Here is a 15,851-nt window from a genome sequence, read left to right on the forward strand (position 1 = left end):
GACGCACGGCTCTCCCGAGTCCGTATGGGAGTTGCAGCAATGAGACATTTGGATACCACAAAATTGGGGCGAAAACAGGGTAAAAAATGTTAAATGTCTTGGACAAGGTGACTTTGCTAATGTGGCTTTCATAAATCCCTGCTAGTGTTAAATTGAATGGGAGTTTGCAGGGATTTGTAGTTTTGAATGATGTCTACTTTGACGCTAATTAGCTTTTTCGAATCTGAGAGTAAATAGAGCTGAATATATTGATAAAAGTCACCTTGTCCGAGAGAGATTTACATGGTTATCAAAACATCATGCCAGGGTAAACCTACATGAAACACAGACCTATTTTAAGTGTTTCTAAAATCCCTTATCTGAAAAATAAATGGTGGAAAAACGATTGGAACCATTTCCGTTTGACCACAGTGGCCTGTGTAACGTTGTCCCACTCCACTTCAATGACTGTGCGAAATTGCTGGATTTTGGCAGGAACTGGAACAAGCTGTAGTACACATCGATCCAGAGCATCCCAAACATGCTCAGCGGGAGTCATGTCTGGTGAGTATGAAAGCCACGGAAGAATGGGATATTTTCAGCTTCTAAGAATTGTGTCCAGATTCTTGGAACACGGGGCCGTGCATTATGTGGATTTAAATTGCCATTGATAAAATGTAATTGTGTTCATTGATAAAATGTAATTGTGTTCATTGTCCGTAGCTTATCCCTGCCCATATCATAACCCCCCCACCACCACCACCACGGGGCACTCTGGTCACAATGTTGACATTAGCAAACCGCTCGCACACACAACACCATACACGTGGTCTGCGGTTGTGAGGCCAGTTGGACACATTGCCAAATTATATAAAATGACCTTGGAGGCGGCTTATGGTAGAGAAATGAACCTTCAATTCTCTGGCAACAGCTCCGGTGGACATTCCTGCAGTCAGCATGCCAATTGCTCACTCCCTCAAAAGACTTCTTGATATGCAACACTTGTTGGGTGGATGGATTGTCTTGGCAAAGGAGAAATTATCACTAACTGGGGATGTAAACAAATTTGTTCACAACATTTGTTAGAATAAAAGCTTTTTGTGAGTATCGAACATTTCTGGGATATTTTATTTCAGCTCATGAAACATGTGACCAACACTTTACATGTTGCATTGATATTTTTGTTTAGTGTATAATTACAGAAGAGAAGCTGAATATATCTAATTACAGATAAGTTGAGCAACAAATTGCCAGCCAAAATGTCTGAAATTATAATCAGAAACATATCTAAATCAGGCAACAAAAAAATGCACCCTGTCAAAAAAATCTTTCTGACAAGCCTAGAACAAATTTTCTATATTAGCGGGTTCGAGTCGGGTGCGGGCCTCTGATTTCCACTTTATCACATATAGTCGGACGGTTGCTGACGGGTTACTAGCAATTGCGTGCAGAAACAAAGAGGTGACCTGCGCACCTCTAAGGCCTACAATACACCATAACCAACAATTCATATCCTGGTCAAAACTCTTGATATTAATTGTTGCCAATCAGTTGCATATTTTGCAACAACATTACACAGTAGAGTCCGCATTGTAACCTATTGTTGTTGTGCTACTGCTTTCACAGCATTGATTTTGTCTTAATCTATTGTATATATATATATATAAAAAGCTTGGACATGGGTCATAAATTACTTGTTCTCAATAGATGCAATACCTATACATGGCGTCCAACGACTTGTCGGGCTGGAAAAGTAATTCGCGTTATTTGAATTCAGGAATCAAGAGTTTAGCACTTAGCCAAGACGTTTTCTAACTCGTTGAAAGACTTTCATTCATAGAGTCGCTAAAGCAGGTAAATTCAACTGTTGATGCATTTCTGTGACAGGCGCAGTTTATGACACACAAACCATGACATTTTGAAAGTGCAACAAATATCCACAAAAGCGCGTCAGACTATTCACAATCCTTTCAAAATAACGGTGAAACTGTTATTAAAGCATTACCTTGGCTTCCACGCAAGGCCATGGGATTGAAGAAAATAGGCTGCAGTAAAATCGCTGGTTAGTACAGGACATACCGTCCGAAACACCGCTGCTCTCTGAGTAATGTATCTCTCTCTGGCTGGACCTCTTCTACTTGATTCATTCAAAGGGGAGGAACAACCCTTTCTGAGTCCTCACGGACATACCCCTCTACCTCTCCACTGACTGTCATACCCCTCTACCTCTCCACTGACTGTCATACCCCTCTACCTCTCCACTGACTGTCCCATTCACAGACAAACCTAAACAACGGCCCGGCCCGCCTTTACGGAAAGACTATTGGAAGGTCTTTCATAATTTTTTTTTATAAAATAAAATAAATGGCATATCCCTGTTTAAATAAATAAAGTATCGTTTGTGTTGTAACAAACTGGCGTTTAGCGTAACAAAGATGATTTCACAGTGTGCTACTCTGTAAAACGAAACAAAAGAACACTGCAATTAATTTCAAATCTGGATAAATAAACAATGATCTATAATGCCGTTACAGTAATGTAAGTATGCTACAGTACACTTGATCAAAGATCGGAGAACCATCAGGCCTTTGCTAACATACATATATACATATACAAATATATATATATATATATATATATATATATATATATATATATATATATATATATATATATATATATATATATATATATACCACAACATGGTAGCAACACAACATGGTAGAAACACAACATGGTAGCAACACAACATGGTAGCAACAACATAACCTGCTCGCACCACCCTGCCCAGACCACCCTGCCCACACCACCTTGCCCAGACCACCCTGCCCAGACCACCCTGCCAACACCACCCTGCCCACACCACCCTGCCCACACCACCCTGCCCAGACCACCCTGCCCAGACCACCCTGCCCACACCACCCTAACCACACCACCCTGCCCAGACCACCCTGCCCAGACCACCCTGCCCAGACCCCCCTGCCCAGACCACCCTGCCCAGACCACCCTGCCCAGACCCCCCTGCCCAGACCACCCTGCCCAGACCACCCTGCCCAGACCCACCTGCTCACATCACCCGACCCAGACCACCCTGCCCAGACAACCCTGCCCAGACCACCCTGCCCACACCACCCTGCCCAGACCCACCTGCTCACATCACCCGGCCCACACCACCCTGCCCAGACCACCCTGCCCAGACCACCCTGCCCAGACCCACCTGCTCACATCACCCTGCCCAGACCACCCTGCCCACACCACCCGGCCCAGACCACCCTGCCCAGACCACCCTGCCCAGACCACCTTGCCCAGACCAACCTGCCCAGACCACCCTAACCACACCACCCTGCCCACACCACCCTGCCCAGACCACCCTGCCCAGACCCACCTGCCCAGACCACCCTACCCAGACCCACCCTGCCCAGACCACCCTGCCCACACCACCCTGCCCAGACCACCCTGCCCAGACCACCCTGCCCAGACCCCCCTGCCCAGATCACCCTGCCCAGACCCACCTGCTCACATCACCCTGCCCAGACCACCCTGCCCACACCACCCTGCCCAGACCACCTTGCCCAGACCACCCTGCCCACACCACCCTGCCCACACCACCCTGCCTAGACCACCCTAACCACACCACCCTGCCCAGACCACCCTGCCCAGACCACCCTGCCCAGACCCACCCTGCCCACACCACCCTGCCCAGACCACCCTGCCCACACCACTCTGCCCAGACCACCCTGCCCAGACCACCCTGCTCACACCACCCATATCTCCAGCGCACACATCACTCTCCGCCACATAACCTCAAACTGCACCATTTAGTTTCTCTCTGTCGCCCACACACTTTCAACATTTGGATAATAAAGCATTTGACCGTCGTGTTAACGATGGAGGGTTGATTTCCAGTTAAGTATACGTTTTGTCAAGATGATTGGTGAGAATAGTATCTAAGCATCCTCATATGCCATGTCTGGAAAAAAGTCAATTTTCATTGTAATAGTTCTTGCCGGCCAACTTTCTAACTCCGCCCATAACTCTTTGACCTCATACCATTCCCAGAAGCCATGGATTATTGAGTCATTGTTAAACTGAACAAAAATATATACTCAACATGTAAAGTGTTGGTTCAATGTTTCATGAGCTTCATGAGACATTTTCCACACACAAAAAAAAAATCTTATTTCTCTTAAATTTTGTGCACAAATTTGTTACATCCCTGTTAGTGATCATTTCTCCTTTGCCAATATAATCCAACCACTTGACAGGTGTGGCATATCAAGAAGCTTATTAAACAGCAGGATCGTTACACAGGTGCACCTTGTGCTGGGGACAATAAAAGGCCACTCTAAAATGTGCCGTTTTGTCACACAACACAATGCCACAGATGTCTCAAGTTTTGAAGGAGTGAGCAATTGACATGCTGACTGCAGGAATGTCCACCAGAGCTGTTGCCAGATAATGTAATTGATTGTTAATTTCTCTACCATAAACCGCTTCCCAATGTCGTTTTAGAGAATTTGACAATACGTCCAACCGGCCTCACAACCACAGACCACGTGTACCCATGGCAACCCAGGACCTCCACATCCGTCTTCTTCACCTGCGGGATGGTCTGAGACCAGCCACCCAGACAGCTGATGAAACTGTGAGTTTGCACAACCAAAGAATTTAGACACAAACTGTCAGAAACTGTCCCAGGGAAGCTCATCTGCTCGTTGTCCTCAGCAGGGTCTTGACCTGACTGCAGTTTGGTGTCGTAACCGACTTCAGTGGGACTCCAGATGTTCCTGGTTTTAATATAACTGCAATAACTGTTTGATACGTGGTACTTGAAAGTACTGAATCGTGTCTTGTCATTTGTGTAATTCGGGGCATTTGTGTAATTTGGGCCAAAATTCACCCAATTTATTGTGGGAAGGCTACCCGAAACATTTGACCCAAGTTAAACAATTTAAAGGCAATGCTACCAAATACTAATTGAGTGTATGTAAATTTCTGACCCACTGGGAACACGATGGAAGAAATAAAAGCTGAAATAAATCATTCTCTCTACTATTATTCTGACATTTCACATTCTTAAAATAAAGTGGTGATCTTAACTGATCTAAGACAGGGAATTTTTACTAGGATTAAATGTCAGGAATTGTGAAAAACTGAGTTTAAATGTGTTTGGCTAAGGTGTATGTAACTTACGACTTCAACTGTAGACAGCAGCCTTTCTATGTTAGTGATGGCTATTTAACCTGTTGGGGATAGGGGGCAGTATTTGCACGGCTGGATAAAAAACGTACCCGATTTAATCTGGTTACTACTCCTGCCCAGTAACTAGAATATGCATATAATTGTTTGATTTGGATAGAAAACACCTTAAAGTTTCTAAAACTGTTTGAATGGTGTCTGTGAGTATAACAGAACTCATTTGGCAAGCCAAAACCTGAGAAGATTCCAAACAGGAAGCTCTCTCTCTGACTATTTCTTGGCCTTCTTGATCATCTCTATCCAAAACAGGGGATCTCTGGCATAACGTGACATTTTCTAACGCTCCCATAGGCTCTCAGAAGGCGCCAGAACGTTGAATGGTGACTTGCAGGCCATGGCTGAAAAACAGTAGCGCATTTGGATAGTGGTCGATCTGAGAACAATGAGACTGGGACGCGTGCACGAGCCGACCACCCTGCCCTCTGGTCTGGACAGAAACCCTCTGGTCTGACAGTCAGGGGCTGAGGATCCTATTCAACTGGCCCCTAATGGATCCTATTCAACTGGCCCCTATTGGATCCTATTCAACTGGCCCCTATTGGATCCTATTCAACTGTATCCTATTGGATCCTATCCAACTGGCCCCTATTGGATCCTATTCAACTGGCCCCTATTGGATCCTATTCAACTGTATCCTATTGGATCCTATTCAACTGGCCCCTATTGGATCCTATTCAACTGGCCCCTATTGGATCCTATTCAACTGGCCCCTATTGGATCCTATTCAACTGGCCCCTATTGGATCCTATTCAACTGGCCCCCATTGGATCCTATTCAACTGGCCCCTATTGGATCCTATTCAGCGGTCTCCTATTGGATCCCATCCACTCAGACAGAATCCATACATTTCTCCACATGCTTTGACTATTGAAAAATCAGTCTACTGCCTGTTTCTCTCTTTAATTGTGTGTAGAATTTATGTGGACTTGTTTCCATGAAGCTGATGCTTCTATAGGAACAATAGAGGATCTCCTAAAACTGTAAGTGCAGGAGGTAAAGCAGTGATGAATGCTACTGCAGGAGGTAAAGCAGTGGTAAATGTTACTACAGGAGGTTAAGCAGTGGTAAATGTTACTGCAGGAGGTACAGCAGTGGTAAATGTAAGTGCAGGAGGTAAAGCAGTGATAAATGTTACTACAGGAGGTAAAGCAGTGCTAAATGTTAGTGCAGGAGGTAAAGCAGTGGTAAATGTTACTACAGGAGGTAAAGCAGTGCTAAATGTTAGTGCAGGAGGTAAAGCAGTGGTAAATGTTACTACAGGAGGTAAAGCAGTGCTAAATGTTAGTGCAGGAGGTAAAGCAGTGGTAAATGTTACTACAGGAGGTAAAGCAGTGGTAAATGCTACTGCAGGAGGTAAAGCAGTGGTAAATGCTACTGCAGGAGGTAAAGCAGTGGTAAATGTTAGTGCAGGAGGTAAAACAGTGGTAAATGTTACTACAGGAGGTAAAGCAGTGGTAAATGTAAGTGCAGGAGGTAAAGCAGTGGTAAATGTTACTGTAGGAGGTGAAGCAGTGGTAAATGTTACTGCAGGAGGTAAAGCAGTGGTAAATGTAAGTGCATGAGGTTAAGCAGTGGTAAATGTTACTGCAGGAGGTACAGCAGTGGTAAATGTTAGTGCAGGAGGTAAAGCAGTGGTAAATGTTACTGCAGGAGGTAAAGCAGTGGTAAATGTAAGTGCAGGAGGTAAAGCAGTGGTAAATGTTACTGTAGGAGGTTAAGCAGTGGTAAATGTTACTGCAGGAGGTAAAGCAGTGGTAAATGTAAGTGCAGGAGGTTAAGCAGTGGTAAATGTTACTGCAGGAGGTACAGCAGTGGTAAATGTTAGTGCAGGAGGTAAAGCAGTGGTAAATGTAAGTGCAGGAGGTAAAGCAGTGGTAAATGTAAGTGCAGGCAGAAGTGCTAAAGGCTTAGGGTTGTCAGAAATATTTGTGCTATTTTCACTATTACACTTGCTGGCATTGGCCAGGGCTGCCGAATGACGCCTTGGTCTAAGACACCGCATCTCCGTGCTAGAGGAGTCACTACAGACCCTGGTTTGATTCCAGGCTGTATCACAACCGGCTGTAATTGGGAATCCCATAGGGTTGTACACAATTGGCCCAGCATCGTCCGGGTTAGGGTTTGGCCGGGGTAGGCCGTCATTGTAAATAAGAATTTGTTCTTAAAACCTGTTGGGGCTAGGGGGCAGTATTGAGAATTTTGAAAAAAATATGTGCCCATTTTTAACTGCCTCCTACACCAACTCAGAAGCTAGGATATGCATATTATTAACTTATTATTAACTATTATTAGATTTGGATAGAAAACACTCTGAATTTTCTAAAACTGTTTGAATGGTGTCTGTAAGTATAACAGAACTCATATGGCATTCAAAACCCTGAGACAAATTCTGACAGGAAGTGGATACCTGATGTGTTGAATTACTTTTAAGCCTATGCCATTGAAACACACAGGGGCTTATTAATCATTGAGCACTTCCTACGCCATCCACTAGATGTCACCAGTCTTTACAAAGTAGTTTGAGTCTTTACTGTGAAAACTGACCGAACAAGAGACTTGGAACGTTGGTCATAAGCGGATGGCCGATACTGCTCTGGCGCGCGAGTGCATGTTTGGGTACTCTCGTTCCAATACGTTTTAAAAGAGAATGCAATCGTCCGCCTTGAATATTATTGAAGTTCTGATTGAAAAAGGCCCTAATGATTTACAACGTTTGACATGTTTGAACGAACGTAAATATTTTTTTTTCCCTCTTTGGTGAAGACAAGTCCGGCGGGCGACGTTCATGTTTTTGAGTAGCCTACAGGACGCGCTAACAACACGGAGCTTTTTGGACATAAATTATGAGCTTTTTCGAACAAAACTACATTTGTTATGGACCTGGGATCCCTGGAAGTGCCTTCTGACGAAGATAATCAAAGGTAAGGGATTATTTACATAGTATTTTTGATTTTAGATCTCTCCAACATGGCGCCTAGTCTGTATCGCAAAGCCTATTTTTCTGGGCGCAGTACTCAGATTATTGCAAAGTGTGATTTCCCAGTAAAGTTATTTTTAAATCTGGCAATGCGGTTGCGTTCACGAGATGTTAATCTATAATTCTTTGAATGACAATATAATATTTTACCAATGTTTTCGAATATTAATTATTTAATTTGTTGTGCTGATTGACTGGCGGTTTTGGAGGGAAAATATTTCCTCAACAACAACGCCATAGTAAAACGCTGTTTTTGGATATAAATATGAACTTGATAGAACAAAAAAATGCATGTATTGTCTAACATAATGTCCTAGGAGTGTCATCTGATGAAGATTGTCAAAGGTTAGTGCACAATTTTAGCTGGTTTTCTGCTTTTGGTGACGCCTGTCTTTGCATTGACAAAACATTACACACAGCTATTTTCAATGTACTCTCCTAACATAATCTAACTTTATGCTTTCGCCGTAAAGCCTTTTTGAAATCGGACAACGTGGTTAGATTAAGGAGATGTTTATCTTTCAAAGGGTGTAAGATAGTTGTATGTTTGAGAAATTTGAATTATGATATTTAATTGTTTTCAAATTTGGCGCCCTTGATATTTCACCTGCTGTTGATAGGGTGTACCAGGGGTGGGACGCTTGCAGTGGTAACTGGCTTGTCTAGTTAAATAAAGGTTAAATAAAAAATAAATTGGTGTGAAAGGCCTGGATTCTGATGAATAAACCAGTTGTACGTGTGCTGAGGCATGGCCCTTCACTGGTCAATCAGAACGTGCTCCATGGTGAAATATGTCGTTGCTTCAAGTTGTGTATTTTACGGTCTTTTAGGTATTGCCTTGGAATCAACTCTAATTCCAATGATGCTTCGTTATTGTTTGCTAAATGTCTTACAGAAACGAAATAACTAAATGTAGACCTACGGTATCTTTGCAAAATACGTTAACTTGAACCCATTTTACAATCCACATTGTTCTAAGTAAATGTATGTCTTCAATAGCATTCACACTGATATAGGGGCTAGGCCTACTGTAAATTGCATTATGGCTGAGCGTGGACATGCCAAACATTGTCAATAAGCAAGATTAAATTCATAATTATAAGGTCTAAAAAGAGAACGAATAATTAGAATCAAAGGATCTTGTTTTAAATAGGCTATGTCACATTTACAGGCACCATCATTTCTCCCCGTGGGCTTTTAATATTAAAACAATACACACTATGGAGGGTTTAACACACATCCAAAACAGGACCTGTATGGCTAAAATAATGTTGGCCTGCCTACAATCCATAGATACAAAAAGGAATGACAGCTCTCAAACTTTATATTTTAAAGCTTTGGTGATTAAGATTTATTTCCAAGCGGTCTCAGGAGACAAACCTTTTATAAACAGTCTTGACTACTTCGTGATTGCATTGTCCAATTACATATTGGCAGTGTACATCACGGCTGGACACGGCTGTGTTCCCACTGTCAAAATTAATTACATAACCAACTGTGATACCGCTAAAACCAGCTTTTGGTTGGTCTTAAATAACCCTACCAGCGTTGCCTGAAATTAGAACTTTGGATGTTTTTATGGACACGCCTAACATATTTCCAACCCCTCCCAACTGAGTGCAAGCGAGCTGATGAGGTAAATTGCCAAACCTGGCTTTAGGGCTGGAAAATGCTAATCTATGTTGCTGTGATTGTTAATCAGTCTCTGATCGGTTTCCTGCAGCCTCTCAGCTGGGTCTGGGAGGGGGGGGGGGAGAAGACGGGAGAGAAGGAGGGAGAAGAGGGTGACATGACAGAGAGGCATCATGGCATTACTCAACACTCCAAATTAGGCTCCCTGCATCTCCTCCAATCTGGACTGGGGGAAGAGAGAGGAAGGGAAAGAGAGAGAGGAGGGGAAGAGAGAGAGGAAGGGAAGAGAGAGAGGAGGGGAAGAGAGAGAGAGGAGGGGAAGAGAGGGAGAGGAAGGGAAAGAGAGAGAGGAAGGGAAGGGAAGAGAGAGAGGAGGGGAAGAGAGAGAGAGGAGGGGAAGAGAGGGAGAGGAAGGGAAAGAGAGAGAGGAGGGAAAGAGAGAGAGGAAGGGAAGAGAGAGAGGAGGGGAAGAGGGGGGAAAAGAAAGATCGGTGCATTACAACAGATGACGCTCTGAAATAACGAAAAGCACATCTACCCCTTACTGAGTGCCCTGTGGATACAGAACAACGTTTTGTCTCTAATTGAGGAAATTAATGAAAGCTGGGAGAGGACAAATGATGGTAAATATCAACTCTTACAAGGGAGAGACAGGAAATAAACTGCCTTACCCCTGCTCTTTACAATGGGTTCTTGGTTAAACACTTCAGCTGATTGAGCATGAACCTTATTTAATTTTCTGCATCCTTCTAGGAGAAGATAGTGATGTTGCTGTGAGATGGCAGAGAGGATCCCCACTCCCCACCCATACAGGCAGCAGATCTCTAGGCCTCTGCCTAAGATCAGAGAGGCTACAGAGAGGCTACAGAGAGGCTACAGAGAGGATCCCCACTCCCCACCCATACAGGCCTCTGCCTAAGATCACAGAGGCTACAGAGAGCCCACAGAGAGGCTACAGAGAGGCTACAGAGAGGCTACAGAGAGGCACGAACCGGCTCGTAGCTCGTAACAAAATCGGAGACAACGTGGAGATAATGGAATAACAAAAATATATTTATTAAATACAGTAAACTATATACAATTACCAACGGTGTGTGTAGTCAGTAGTCAGTAGTGTAAGTGAGTGGATGTGTGCATAGTTGGTGATAATGAGGGGTGTTGAGAATTGCCAAAACAAATTAACACAAAGAAGCCCCAAATTGCCAAAAACAACAGTGTGTCTGCATGGAGAAAGTCTCCTCAATATATGAAGGAAAGGTGCATTTATCCCCGGGACGCACCTGACCCTCCGCCCACCGACATCCTATTAAGGAAAACAAGAGCAAAGAGAAAGAATTCGTCAGACAGAGTGGGAGGGTCGTCACACCCCCCTCCCCCATAAAACCGGGGACCACCAAGGACGTCGGAATACCACACCAACCAAACGTAAACACAAACAAAATACTGCCCTGGGTAACGCTACCCCATTGCCCCGGCCAACCTCCTCCTCCCCAGACCTCAGCAACCTTTAAGAGGAAAGACGAAAAAGAGGATAGCAGGGAACAGACAGGAGCAACAGGACAATACAAAATACAAAATAAACAGTGACCAGTCACGTGGACGACACGCATACACTCGGGACAATGCATATGATCAATAGGACCAGATGCGTTCAGGAACTGGGCGCACGAGAGAGCGCATCAGCAACGACATTATCAGTCCCCCTGATGTGCCTCACATCAAAATGGAATGCCTGCAACAACAACAAAAAAACACCATCTCATTATCTTCTGGTTAGGACACATAGACCTCAAGAAGGTTAAAGGGTAATGGTCGCTGTAGACCACTATAGGTACGACACCTCGCAGTGTTGTAGCGCCATATGAGTGCTAGCGCTTCTTTTTCCGCCACGGAGTATTGGAAAAGATACAGGCCTCGACATCTGCTTACAGCAGGACTGCACCTGCCCCCACGTGACTAGCATCCACCTGCTAGGTGAATCCCAAATCCATGTGAGGAGCAACCAACACCAGAGTTGAGGTAAGCAACCTCTTTGCATCCTCAAAATCCTGATGACAGAGAGGAGACCAGACGTAAACAGCCTTAGCTTTCAGCAAATCTGTCAGAGGAGCGACTATGGTAGAGAATTTCCCTACAGACACTACGGTAATAACCAATCATTCCCAAGAAACGCATCAATTCCTATTTAGTAGTTGGCGGTGGAAAAGCATCAATAGCTACCACTTTAGCCCGAACAGGACGCACTTCAACGCGCCCAACCACCTTTCCAAGGTACGCAACGGTCACCTGAGAAAACTCACATTTAGCCAGATTGATAGTGAGGTGACACGGAGCCAGGCGGTCGAACAAGGCTTCAATACGAGACAGATCCTCCCAAGTATCTGCATATATCACTACATCGTCCAGATAAACAGAGAGAGGAAGTGATAAACAGATAACAGCGCACCCGACTAGACCGGAGACAACCCTGTTCATGAGGCGCCGAAAAGTGTCAGGTGCATTACGCAGATCGAAACTCATAACCGAATATGAGACCAGAGTGTGTAATAAAGGCAGAGATTTCACGTGCCCTACTCGTCAGTGGCACCTGCCAATAGCCCTTTAACGTGCTCACACACACACTTTCCTGCGCTGACCTGATCAACGCAGTCCTCCATCTGAGGAAGAGGAAATTAATCTGGCTTGGTGACATTGTTTACCTTACGGTAGTCCGTACAAAAATCTGTTTGTCCCATCCGGTTTACTGACCAAGACAAAGGGAGAAGCCCAACTGGATAAAGAAGGCTCTGCTATCTTACTCTCCTCTGTTCCGGTGTAACAGTACAGGCCAAAATAACAGGTTTACTGTCCGCTTTGACCCCAGAGGAACGTGGGTAATAGGGTTTTAGCAGATTTACATGGCACAGTTGGTGCATTTCCTCCGTTCTGGAGTGGCAACACAGTTGTTGCGCTTTCCTCCGTTCTGGAGTGGCAACACCAGTTGGTGCATTTCCTCCGTTCTGGAGTGGCAACACCAGTTGGTGCTTTTTCCTCCGTTCTGGAGTGGCAACACCAGTTGGTGCTTTTTCCTCCATTCTGGAGTGGCAACACAGCCTCCGTTCTGGAGTGGCAACACAGCCTCCGTTCTGGAGTGGCAACACAGCCTCCATTCTGGAGTGGCAACACAGTTGGTGTATTTCCTCTGTTCCGGAGTGGCAACACAGTTGTTGCGCTTTCCTTCGTTCCGGAGTGGCAACACAGCCTACGTTCTGGAGTGGCAACACTAGTTGGTGCGCTTTCCTTCGTTCCGGAGTGGCAACACAGCCTACGTTCCGGAGTGGCAACACTAGTTGGTGCGCTTTCCTTCGTTCCAGAGGAGCAACTAGATAGTTTTGCTCAGTGCACTGGCGCACAACCGTATATGGACCTTGAAACTTGGCTTGAAAAGGAGAACCAACAATTGGCAGCAGAGCAAGAACCTGGTCACCTGGACTAAAGTGACGAGGCTCAGCTCGCCGATCAAATATTCCTTTCATCTTCCCCTGTGAAGATATCTTCTCTTTAGCCATCTCACCAGCGGCCTACAGGTGTTGCCAGAAATCACACACATAAGATAACAGGGACTGAGGTAAACTTCCAGTCATCCTGAAGCACTGCTAGAATCCCACGCACACTATGTCCGAACACTAGTTAATTTGTACTGAAACCTGTGAAACCTCCCTGACGGCTAACAGTAACCATAGAAACTCCTCCTCCCAATCCTTATTCATCTCCGTACAATAAGCTCTCAACAAAGGCTTAAGTGTCTGGTGGAAACGTTCCAGTGCTCCTTGACTTTGCGCGTGATAGGGGCTAGCCAAATTGTGTTCAATATGGAGCCGTTGGAGAAGCTGACCAAACAGATTAGAGGTGAAATTAGAACCTTGGTCACTCTGAATAACTTTAGGGATTCCAAACAGCGAGAAACTGGGTCAAAGCTTTTAGCACAGACTTAGTTGTGATAGACCGGAGAGGACAGGCAGCAGGAAACCTAGTGGTGATAGACCAGAGAGGACAGGCAGCAGGAAACCTAGTGGTGATAGACCAGAGAGGACAGGCAGCAGGAAGCCTAGTGGTGATAGACCAGAGAGGACAGGCAGCAGGAAACCTAGTGGTGATAGACCAGAGAGGACAGGCAGCAGGAAACCTAGTGGTGATAGACCAGAGAGGACAGGCAGCAGGAAACCTAGTGGTCTGACATCACAGTGAACAGGTAACTACAACCCTTTTTAGAACGAGGCAGAGGACCAACACAGTCAATAATCAGGTACTCAAAAGGCTGGCTGAGTACAGGAATAGGAAACACTGGTACCGGCTTAATAGCTTGATTAGGTTTACCAGTTAATTGACAGGTGTGACAGGTTTTGATGAACGCAGAAACAGCCCTCTTTAACCTAGGTCAAAATAATTGTTTCAATATGCGATTGTAGGTTTCTCACGCCCAGATGTCCAGCAACATCATCGTGGGAAGTTTAACACTAACTCACAAAACTTAACTGATACAACAACCTGACTAATAGCCTCCCCCACAAAACAACTACTATGAGGCACTCATTTTCTCATCAGCACATCATCCTGGAGAAAATAGATAACATCTCTCAATTGTTCCACAGGCACAATTTGGTCACGCAACTCTTCTAATTTGGGGTCAACCCGTCGCACCGTGATTAGATCGGCGGAGCGGGGCACAGATAACCGGATCACAGGAAAAGTAGTGACAGATTTCATTGTTACATCATCGTTAGCCGTCTCAGTGACTAAGTCGCCACGGCTCATGGAATGCGTTACTTCGCACGTAGCGAACACCTCAGGGAAACTCCGCACTCTCTCATCAGGAATCCCTACAAACGATGGATTACACCTCATCAGGAATCCCTACAAACGATGGATTACACCTCATCAGGAATCCCTACAAACGATGGATTACACCTCATCAGGAATCCCTACAAACGATGGATTACACCTCATCAGGAATCCCTACAAACGTGCTTCTACACCTGCATTGCTTGCTGTTTGGGGTTTTAGGCTGGGTTTCTATACAGCACTTTGTGATATCAGCTGATGTAAGAAGGGCTATATAAATACATTTGATTTGATTTGAATTTGATTTGATTAGCAGAAACCACTAGAGGTGGAGACACGACAGGCCATACATGCTCACCAGCCAAGTTATTCCCAAGGATAACGTTGATACCCTCAACAGGTAACCAAGGACGCTCCCCAACAACAACCTCACCTTTCACCAGTTCAGAATACAACATCAGTTTATGCAATGGAACCGAGTGTTCAACACAAGGTAGAGCACCTCATGATAAGATGTTGACCATACTACTGAGGTAGAGTACCTCATGATAAGATGTAGACTATACTACTGAGGTAGATGATTAGATGTAGACTATAGTACTGAGGTAGATGATTAGATGTAGACCATACTACTGAGGTAGATGATTAGATGTTGACCATACTACTGAGGTAGATAATTAGATGTTGACCATACTACTGAGGTAGAGTACCTCATGATTAGATGTAGACCATACTACTGAGGTAGAGTACCTCATGATTAGATGTAGACCATACTACTGAGGTAGAGTACCTCATGATAAGATGTAGACCATACTACTGAGGTAGAGTACCTCATGATTAGATGTAGACCATACTACTGAGGTAGAGTACCTCATGATTAGATGTAGACCATACTACTGAGGTAGAGTACCTCATGATTAGATGTAGACCATACTACTGAGGTAGATGATTAGATGTTGACCATACTACTGAGGTAGAGTACCTCATTATAACATTTAACATTTACATTTAAGTCATTTAGCAGACGCTCTTATCCAGAGCGACTTACAAATTGGTGCATTCACCTTATAATATCCAGTGGAACAACCACTTTACAATAGTGCATCTAAATCTTTTAAGGGGGGGGGGTTAGAAGGATTACTTTATCCTATCCCAGGTATTCCTTAAAGAGGTGGGGTTTCAG

General features: G+C 44.6%; 2 protein-coding genes across 2 annotated transcripts in view; one reads left to right on the top strand and one right to left on the bottom strand.

Annotated features, from left to right (window-relative positions):
- Positions 1-2,243, bottom strand: part of fbln2 (fibulin 2) — a 118,414-nt gene extending 116,171 nt beyond the window's left edge. The window contains exon 1 of the mRNA XM_045705572.1: positions 1,985-2,243. The gene's annotated coding sequence lies outside the window, so the exon portion shown is untranslated. The remainder of the gene's footprint in view (positions 1-1,984) is intronic.
- LOC123729660 (vegetative cell wall protein gp1-like) lies at positions 1,702-3,878 on the top strand. The gene is made up of 2 exons (XM_045705327.1): positions 1,702-1,732; positions 3,037-3,878. Exons 1-2 carry the CDS (start codon positions 1,702-1,704, stop codon positions 3,876-3,878), a joined length of 873 nt encoding a protein of 290 aa, XP_045561283.1.
- The last annotated feature ends 11,973 nt before the right edge of the window (positions 3,879-15,851 follow it).

This window comes from Salmo salar, chromosome ssa22 (genome assembly GCF_905237065.1).
Source record: "Salmo salar chromosome ssa22, Ssal_v3.1, whole genome shotgun sequence".
In the NCBI taxonomy this organism is placed as follows: domain Eukaryota; kingdom Metazoa; phylum Chordata; class Actinopteri; order Salmoniformes; family Salmonidae; genus Salmo; species Salmo salar.

Excerpts from the sequence above, each read along its gene's own strand:
- LOC123729660 (XM_045705327.1), top strand. The coding sequence starts at position 1,702 with ATGGCGTCCAACGACTTGTCGGGCTGGAAAA. Across the intron at positions 1,733-3,036 it reads CGACTTGTCGGGCTGGAAAA|ACCCACCTGCTCACATCACC; the intron begins GTAATTCGCGTT and ends CACCCTGCCCAG.